The sequence below is a fragment of the Myodes glareolus genome, chromosome 9 (assembly GCF_982192425.1).
Source record: "Myodes glareolus chromosome 9, mMyoGla1.1, whole genome shotgun sequence".
NCBI lineage: Eukaryota > Metazoa > Chordata > Mammalia > Rodentia > Cricetidae > Myodes > Myodes glareolus.
The window spans coordinates 73706430-73713968 of record NC_142034.1 but is presented as its reverse complement, the minus strand read 5'-3'; the positions used below and the strand labels follow the sequence as shown (position 1 = coordinate 73713968).

The window sequence follows — 7539 nt, the reverse complement described above, 5'->3', positions numbered from 1 at the left end:
CCAGTTCAGAATGTTTCCAAATGTTTTCAGTTTCTCTTATCTGTGAAATGTGCATCTTAGAGTCATCCCTTTGAGAAGATAAATTTCAGAGTGTGTGACAGAGAGCATTAGTCAGTTTCTGGATCAAAACATGAACATAGACATTTATCATTAATCCCAGCAGCCATCCTGCTGAGCACTGGACCTGTCAGGATCTCTCTCTATAATAAGGAAAAAATTCATGGCAACTAGGAATCCCCTCTGGTTCAGAAATTTCAGATTCTAGGACCTGAGAATTATCTTCCTTAGGGCTCCTTTGATGTCACGATTCCTCAGGCTATAGATGAAAGGGTTGACCATGGGGGTCACCACTGTGAAGATGACAGAGGCCACTGCGTCCTGTAGTGAGTAGGAGGAAGAAGGGTGCATATAAATTCCTAGGATTGCCCCATAGAAAAGACAGACCACAGTGAGGTGGGAACCACAAGTGGACATGGCTTTTCTTATCCACTGGACAGAGGGCTTCTTCAAGACCTTAGAGCAGATGTAGGCATAGGAAACAACAATGCATACAAAAGGTGTCATAAATATCATTCCACCCTCAGCAAAGGCTGTGACATCATTGACAAAGGTATCAGAACAAGAGAGTTTCATGACAAGGTAGGGATCACAGTAGAAGTGGGGCACTTCATTGTGGGAACAGAAGGTGAGTCGAACCATGAGGAGAGTGTGCAAGAGAGCATGCAGGTTTGTGATGACCCATGATATGGCCACCAGGAGGACACAGAATCTGGGCCTCATCATCAGGATATAGTGGAGTGGGTGACAAATGGCCACATAGCGGTCATAGGCCATCACACTCAAGAGGAAGCCGTCCATATTGCCAAATATGAACAAGAAGTACATCTGGATCATACACTCTGTGTAAGAGATGGACTTGATTCCCACCATGTGATTCACCAGTGCCTTGGGGACAGTGACTGAGGAAAAGCAGATGTCGACACTGGAGAGGCTGGCCAAGAAAAAATACATGGGTGTATGGAGATGAGGGTCCCAGCTGATGGCCAGGATGATGAGAAGGTTCCCAGCGATGGTGACCATGTACATCCCCAAGAACATTCCAAAGACAACGTCTTCTTGTTCTGACTCTTCAGAGAGTCCCAGGAGGAGGAATTCTGTGACTGTTGTGTGATTGTCACCATCCATGTCTCTGGAGAAGAAAGTGAAATTCGTATAGAGAAATCTTTCACCAACAGTGTAAAGAAACTGAAAAATTTTAGTTGAAGTTTTGGTTGAGTTGAAAAATTTTACTCATTAGTTGAGAATTAGCTGTTAATAAATTCCCTTACAATGTATTTTTATAGCAAAAAATTAGTCCATTTTGAAAGGATTGAATTCTAATATCTATGATTTTATTCTCTTATTTGCTAAGTGCCCTATATATGTCCATTTTACAGAATAGTTAACTAACTCTAGGAGTTTATATACTACATGAAGAAACTGAGGAGTGGACACCTAGGTGCTTTATCAAATTTGTTGATCAATATCAGTGAAAGTTCAAAGCAAGCTGATGATCTTGTTCTCTGTGTTACACAAACAGACATGGGCAAGCATTCTCACACAAACAAAACCAGAACCACACATATGTACATGAACACACACCATGTATAACACACACACACATACACAAATAGGCACCTTGAATCTCAGACACACAAACACACTTTTTTTCATTGTTCTTTGGCCTGACCAGAAATTTCTGAGCTTATGCAATCTTCCTGCCTCAAATTCAAACTGGCTCAAATAGGTAGGTACCAAGACACCAGAAATTATACCTGAGAAGGGAGGGGAGTCACCCTGGAGTGATCGGAGGCCTGGCTAGGGAAGGGACAGAGAGGCGACAGGTGTCAGGAGAAATGGCCTGGCTGCAGGAACAGCACATGACATGGAAATTGATGACGTTGGGTACAGGATGCTCGTGTGGTCCAGACAGCGAGCTGACCGCTGCTGAGAGTGGAGCTAAGCACAGCACTGGGTTGGGAATCCAGGTAACTTCCGGAGCATTGCCATGGATATAGACCAGCGTAACAACAGCAGCAGCAAAGAGTTAGAATGTGGGTTGGGGAGATGGCTCTGTGGGTAAAGACATGCCATGTAAGTGTGAAGACCTGAGTTCAAATCCCCAGAACCCACCTGAAACTCCACACCATTGAGCACGTCTTCTATCCCAGTGCTTTTATAGTGAAATGACAAGCAGAACTATGTATGGGTGCTGTGACACACGTGCAGCTATACCCATAAACATACATGTACACACACACGCACACACACACACACACACACACACACACCAATATTTAAAAGCTAGAAAATGCTTCTAATGGATCACAGGTTCCGTGGACTGTAGAAGCAGAGAGATGAGAGTTGGAACGATGGGTAGTTCATAAGGACCAACAAAAGTGGCCCTTGACTGTAGGTGTTAATGTTCTAGAAGCCACATAGTTTCCCATCAGAGAAATAGGAAAAGACATACAATGAGATGTAAAGGCAACTTGCTCCCGTATGGTGAAACCACAGCTAACTCACTCCTAAGTTTGTTGAGCTGCAGCTATTCTATATTTTCTTATACTGTGCGTTTATAGTGGTTGAGTGCGTTGACTTCCCATGTGTAGACCCTGGGTCTGCCCCTGCTCCTGGGGTTCATCTTGAGGACAGTTTCTGGTCAGCCAGCTAAAACATTCTGTTTGTTCCTGTGCTCCCTCTGCCTCACCTGGTGATTATCTGTAGGGCATTGTTTCATCTTTGGTATGGTAATTTCCCACCTGCCTGGAGGGAAATCCTTGTGCAGCAGCGAGGTATTTAAGGATTTCCCCAAAGTTGAATAAATGGCATACAGCTGATCTCCTTCCAAATGACCCAGGTCTCTTGTGTGTTCTTTCAATCTCCAGGCCTTTTAAGGTACAGTGGCGCACAAACTGTACTGAGGAGCTAACACTGAATTGGGTGTTACACCCATGGGAGCCCTTACCCATTGGGAGGAGTACATTTGGGAAGGTTTGCGGGGAGGGAAGGGAGGAGAGGTGGGGTGAACTGTGGATGGAATGTAAAATGGAATTCTAAAAAATTAATATAAAAAAGAGATGGCAGATATTAAAATGGTCAATGTCTTGGAATAATACTAACATTTTTGGGTTTAAGCTTCCCAGTGCATTATGGTTGGTCATCCATAGATGCCCCTTTCTTTGAATGGCTCTTCAACTCCAGCTTTTGGATTCTAATTCTTCTTCCCCTTAAGCTTTCTTATAAGAGACAGAATGTTGTTGTCGTGACTGTAAAAAGAGAATCTTCAGGATATATGTATGCATGCATATATAAACACACATATGTATGTGTGTATATGCGTACCTAAATGTGTATTTGTTTTGTTGAATGATTTCTGTGAATCATAGGAGTGTTGGGTGTGTCTGAGATGCCAAATGTGAAGACAAGTCTGCATCACAGGGTGTTTGAGACTCTGAACCTTAAAGATTGCTTTGTCTCTGGACTCCAGCAGCAGTCAACTCTCCACTGCCCAGTTTCCGTAGCATCCAAGCAGCCACAGTCTGAGACACAATCATTATACAACCACACACTCCAGGGGACAGACACAGAACAAAGAAGAGGACCAGGATAAAATAATGACATTCTCCATCTCTGTTTTTTTTCTTCCTCTCTGTAACTGTCTCTCTCTGTGTGTATCTCTCTCTGTGCCTCTCTCTCTTGCTCTCTCTCTCTCTCTCTCTCTCTCTCTCTCTCTCTCTCTCTCTCTCTGTGTGTGTGAGAGAGAGAGAGAGAGAGACAGTGTGTGTCTATCTCCTCTCTCTGTGTGTATTTTGGTGTCACTGTTTCTCTATGTATCTCTTAGTCCTTGACTATGTCTCTCTGATTCTGTCTCTGTCTTTGTCTGTTCTCTGTCTCTCTTTTTTTCTCTCTCTCTGTTTCTGACCAAGCTTTTAAACAGTCTGCAGTACTGCTCCTAACTCTCTAAACTCCATTCTGTTCTTGTGCTTCCTCTACCCACATTGTAGCTTCCACTGTGTTCCTAGCTCAGAGAACCTCATGTAGGAATAAGGATTGGATATGGAGGAGTGAGAACCTTTTCCTCCTTTGAATTTGGCCAGATGCAGAGGGATTGAATGAAGCTCTTTCTTTATAAGTCATTCCATGGGCTCAAGTCTATGGGAGTCTACCTGCTGTGGGGGTGCACTCTGCTGTTTCCTCAACCTCCTTACCTGGGTGCTCTTGTCTGCTCTCAGATGTCTTCAGCAAAGTTCTGTGTCCGCTGGTGCCATGGTTGAGGCAGGGTTTTGAGAAATCCACACTTGAGGGTGAGAAAGGAAGGGCCTTAGTCCCTAGAAGAGAACATCTAGAATGAGGCATGTGGCTCTCTCTGTCAAGCTTGGATGGTTAGGAGTGAATAAATTGATGCTCTATCCCTGGAGGTGGTACTGCCGTGAAGATGGAGCCAAGTGTGTGCTCCCCTAGGGTGGATTTCTCAGAGGTTCTAATTAGAGACACAGGTGAGGTGTTCAGTCTATATTCTGTCTGGGCACTGAAAATTAGGATCCTAGAAAGTCAGTTATTATACAGGTCCTCACTGCAAGGGCTCTATTCTTGCATAATTATTTATATTTAATCATATCTGATAACATGGGTTTTAGAAATATATATATATATATATATATATATATATATATATAAAATCACAGTATATAAATCTTTTGTATCATATAACAATACATTATAAAATTTTGTCAAGTAACAGTAGAGGTTAAGGTTAGCATGAACTTGATACCAGAATCTAGTGAATACATTTCTAGAAATCAGACCACAAACCAATTAGTGTCATCATCATTGGTATGGCCTAAAACCAAAACTGGAGCCCTCTATCAAGTATGAATCAATTATGAAACACAATTGCAATGGTTTTTATAACAATGATATGAATGATGAACAAAAGGAACTTAAATATTAGTGTAAAAATTTCTAATAAATCCCAAATGAAAGGGCTCTTTGACTTGATTAAAGGCTTTTACAAAAATATTTCATTACCATCAGTACAGTGCCCAATATTAATTTTTATTTGTCATGTATTTCAACTGCTCTTCTCCAAATGACTTTACTATTCTTCTCATTCCCCTGTTCATGTAACAGTTAGACTAAGCTCATCAACTTATAAAAATACATTTTACAGTGTTGAATTTGGCAACAATAAACCCATTCACAGCCTAAAAAGTATAAATTTCCTATGGACACCACGCAAACACTACCACCAAAAAAAATAACCAGAGTTAACAACCACTGGTCATTAATATCGCTTAATATCAATGGACTCAATTCACCTATAAAAAGGCACAGGTTAAGAGAATGGCTATGAAAACAGAACCCAGCATACTGATGTTTATAAGAAACATACCTCAACCTCAAAGACAGACAGTACCTCAGAGTAAAGGGTTGGTAAAAGGTTTTCCAATCAAATAGACCTAAGAAACAAGTGGGTGTTGCTATCCTAATATCTAATAAAATAGATTTCAAACTAAAATCAGTCAGAAGAAATGGAGAAGGACACTTTATAGTCATAAAGGAAAAATTCATTATGAGGAAGTCTCAATCCTGAATATCTATGCCCCTAATATAAGGGCACCCACATATGTGAAAGAAATATTACTAAAGCTTTAATTGCATATCAAATGGCACACACTAATAGTACGAGATTTCAACACTTCTCTCTCACCAATGGACAGGTCAGCCAGACAGAAACTTAACAGAAAAACAAGAGAACTAACAGATGTAATGAATCAAATGGACTTAACAGACATCTATAGAACATTCCACCTAAACAAGAAAGAATACACCTTCTCAGCACCTGATGGAACCTTCTTGAAAATTGATCACATACTTGGTAACAAAGCAAACATCCACAGATACAAAAAAATTGGAGTAACCACCTGTGTCTTATCAGATCACCATGGAATAAAGGTAGAATTTAACAACAATACTACCCCCAAAAAGCCTACAAACTTATGGAAACTGAACAGTCAACTACTGATCCACACCTGGGTCAAGAAAAAAATAAAGAAAGAAATTAAAGTCTACCTTGAATTCAACAAAAATGAAGGCACATCATATCCAAACCTATGGGACACTATGAAAGCAGTGCTAAGAGGAAAGTTCATAGCACTAAGTGCCCACATAAAGAAAATGAAGAAAGCTCACTTTAGAGACTTAACAGCACACCTGAAAGCTCTATCAAAAAAAAAAAAAAGAAGCAGACTCACCCAGGAGGAGTAGAAGTTTGGAAATAATCAAACTGAGGGCTGAAATTAACAAAATAGAAATACAGAAAATAAGCCAAAGAATCAATGAAAGAAAGAGCTGGTTCTTTGAGAAAATCAACAAGATTGACAAACTCTTATCCAAACTAATCAAAAGACAGAGACAGAACACCCAAATTAACAACATCAGAAATGAAAAGGGGGACATAACAACAGACCCTGAGGAAATTCAGAGAATCATTGGGTCTTACTACTAAAGCCTATACTCCACAAAACTGGAAAATGTAAAAGATGTAGACAATTTTTTAAAGATAGATACCATATACCAAAATTAAATCAAGACCAGGTAAGCAATTTAAATAGAGCTATAAGTCATGAGGAAATAGAAGCTGTCACCAAAAACCTCCTAACTAAAATAAGCCCAGGGCAGAATGATTTTAGTGCAGAATTCTACCATAACCTCCAAGAAGAGTTAATACCTATACTCCTCAATATGTTCCTCATAACAGAAACAGAGGGGTCATTACCAAGCTCTTTTTATGAAGCTACAGTTACCCTGATACAAAAACCACACAAAGACTCAACCAAGAAAGACAATTACAGACCAATCTCACTCATGAACACTGATGCAAAAATTCTCAATAAAATATTGGCAAACCGAATCCAAGAACACATCAAAAAAATCATCCATTATGATCAAGTAGGATTCATCCCAGAGATGCAGGGCTGGTTCAACATACAAAAATCTATCATTGTAATCCACCATATAAATAAACTGAAAGACAAAAACCACATGATCATTTTATTAGATGCTGAAAAAGTATTTGACAAAATTCATGATAAAGTTCTTGGAGAGTTTAGGGAAACAAGGATCATATCTAAATATAGTAAAAGCAATATACAGCAAGCCAACAACTAATATCAAATTAAATGGAGAGAAACTCAAAGCGGTTCCCCTAAAATCAGGAACAAGACAAGTCTGTCCACTGTCTCCATATCTCTTCAACATAGTGCTTGAAGTTCTAGCAATAGCAATAAGACAACATAAGGAGATCAAGGGGATTCAAATTGGAAAGGAAGAAGTCAAATTTTCGTTATTTGCAGATGATATGATAGTGTACATAAGTGACCCAAAAAACTCTACCAGAGAACTCCTATGACTGATAAATACCTTCAGTGGTATGGCAGAATACAAGATCAACTCAAAAAAAAATCAGTAGTCCTCCTATATACAAAGAATAAAGAA

The 7539-nt window shown here is 39.9% G+C and overlaps 1 protein-coding gene across 1 annotated transcript; it reads right to left on the bottom strand.

Moving 5' to 3' along the window:
- Positions 1–261: 261 nt before the first annotated feature.
- LOC125411647 (olfactory receptor 1f45-like) lies at positions 262–1191 on the bottom strand. Its single transcript, XM_048451869.3, has one exon. It carries the CDS (start codon positions 1183–1185, stop codon positions 262–264), a length of 924 nt encoding a protein of 307 aa, XP_048307826.3. The 5' UTR covers positions 1186–1191.
- Positions 1192–7539: the final 6348 nt, after the last annotated feature.

Coding starts and splice junctions, on each gene's coding strand:
- LOC125411647 (XM_048451869.3), bottom strand. CDS start 1,185: ATGGATGGTGACAATCACACAACAGTCACAGAATTCCTCCTCCTGGGA.